Source organism: Carlito syrichta, unplaced genomic scaffold, assembly GCF_000164805.1.
Source record: "Carlito syrichta isolate Samal-C Ts95f unplaced genomic scaffold, Tarsius_syrichta-2.0.1 Scaffold309481, whole genome shotgun sequence".
Lineage (NCBI taxonomy): Eukaryota > Metazoa > Chordata > Mammalia > Primates > Tarsiidae > Carlito > Carlito syrichta.
This window is the reverse complement of record NW_007253577.1, coordinates 133,656-134,968: the sequence shown is the minus strand read 5'-3', so window position 1 is coordinate 134,968 and position 1,313 is coordinate 133,656. Positions and strand designations below refer to the sequence as shown.

The following is a 1,313-nucleotide window of genomic DNA, read 5'->3' as shown; positions in this document are numbered from 1 at the left end:
GGCCGGGGTCGCTGGGGGGCCCGGAGGCGGGCGAGGAGCGAGAAAACCAACTTGGAGAGAGGAGTGACCTGGGGGCCGGGGGCGGAGTCGCGAGCGGGGGAGGAGAGAGCCGGCCGCCAGCGGAGCCCAGCGCGGCCCAGGAAGCGAGAGCGCCGCCCACCCATCCGGGCCCGAGCGCGCCGGGAGAGGCTGGCTGGCCGGGGCTGCCCGGGCCCTCGACCCCCGCCGTGGCCCCGCGGCCCCAGCCCGCCCCCACGATGATGAAGAGGCAGCTGCACCGCATGCGGCAGCTGGCCCACACGGGCAGCTTGGGACGGTGAGTGTCGCCCCCAGCCCTGACTCTCACCCCCGCAGAACCCGAGGGGGCGCAGACGGGGCGGCGGAGGCTGGGGAAGCTGGGCAGCCACCCGCGGGCCAGCTGGAGCCCTGCCCTGCCTTCCTGCCCTCTGAGAGCCACCCCATCTCCAGGCAGAGCGGGAGACGTCCGGGCTGGCCTTGGGGGGAAGAGGCGCCCCCACTCCTGACTGGATTGGAGGGGCCTGCCGGGGAGAGAATGCCCCTGACCCTGGACGCTGGAACTTTTCTGCTCCCACGAGCCTTGGAGAGGAGGGTCCTTCCTGGCCTCACTTGTCACCTCTGGGCAATGGGGCAGTTAGCCACCTCTGATTGCTGGGGGGGGGAGGAGGATGTTGGATTAGGGCCCCACACCCTGGGGGAGGGGAGGAGACAGGGACTGGGCTTGGTGCAGGAGGGGCTGCCCCTGCCCTGCATTGTCCCTTCCCCTTCCTCCAGCTCAGGAGCCTCTTGCTTCTCTGTCTTGCTTCTGCTTTCCCCAGACTCAGGTGGAAACATACCCAGGTCTCCTGGTTCCCACCCCAGCCCCTGAGCTGGTGGAGCAGAGCCCGGAAGTTTGGGGAGCCTCTGAGGGCCTGTCTTTTCTGCTCCTCTTCCCCCAGCCTCAGGAGTTCCCCATTCTCTGGGCCCAGGGGCGGGAACTGGGTGTCCAGAGACCTGGTTCTAATCTCACACTGGCACAGATGCCTGTGTGAGCCTGGGCAGACAGGCCACCTTGCTGTCTCCCATGTGTCCCTGGGCAGGGGCCAAGGACCTGTGCACCCCTGCCCACAGCTATAGGCCAGAGTCCAGTGTGCCTGACAGCCCAGGAGCCTGAGCTCCCCCACTTCCCATTCCTGGGGCCAGCCTGGGCCACCTTTTCCCAGGATGTGCTGACATCTGGGGTGGACAGAAGAGAGGCTTTGCCCCAGGATCCCAAAGCTGGGCCCAGGGCAGCTCTCCCAGCACCACCACCCCCC

General features: G+C 68.4%; 1 protein-coding gene across 1 annotated transcript in view; it reads left to right on the top strand.

The window, feature by feature from the left end:
• Positions 1 to 145: 145 nt before the first annotated feature.
• Positions 146 to 1,313, top strand: part of SH3BP1 (SH3 domain binding protein 1) — a 22,854-nt gene continuing 21,686 nt past the window's right edge. The window contains exon 1 of the mRNA XM_008067336.2: positions 146 to 316. Coding sequence (XP_008065527.1) covers positions 258 to 316 — 59 coding nt within the window. The 5' untranslated portion in view covers positions 146 to 257. The remainder of the gene's footprint in view (positions 317 to 1,313) is intronic.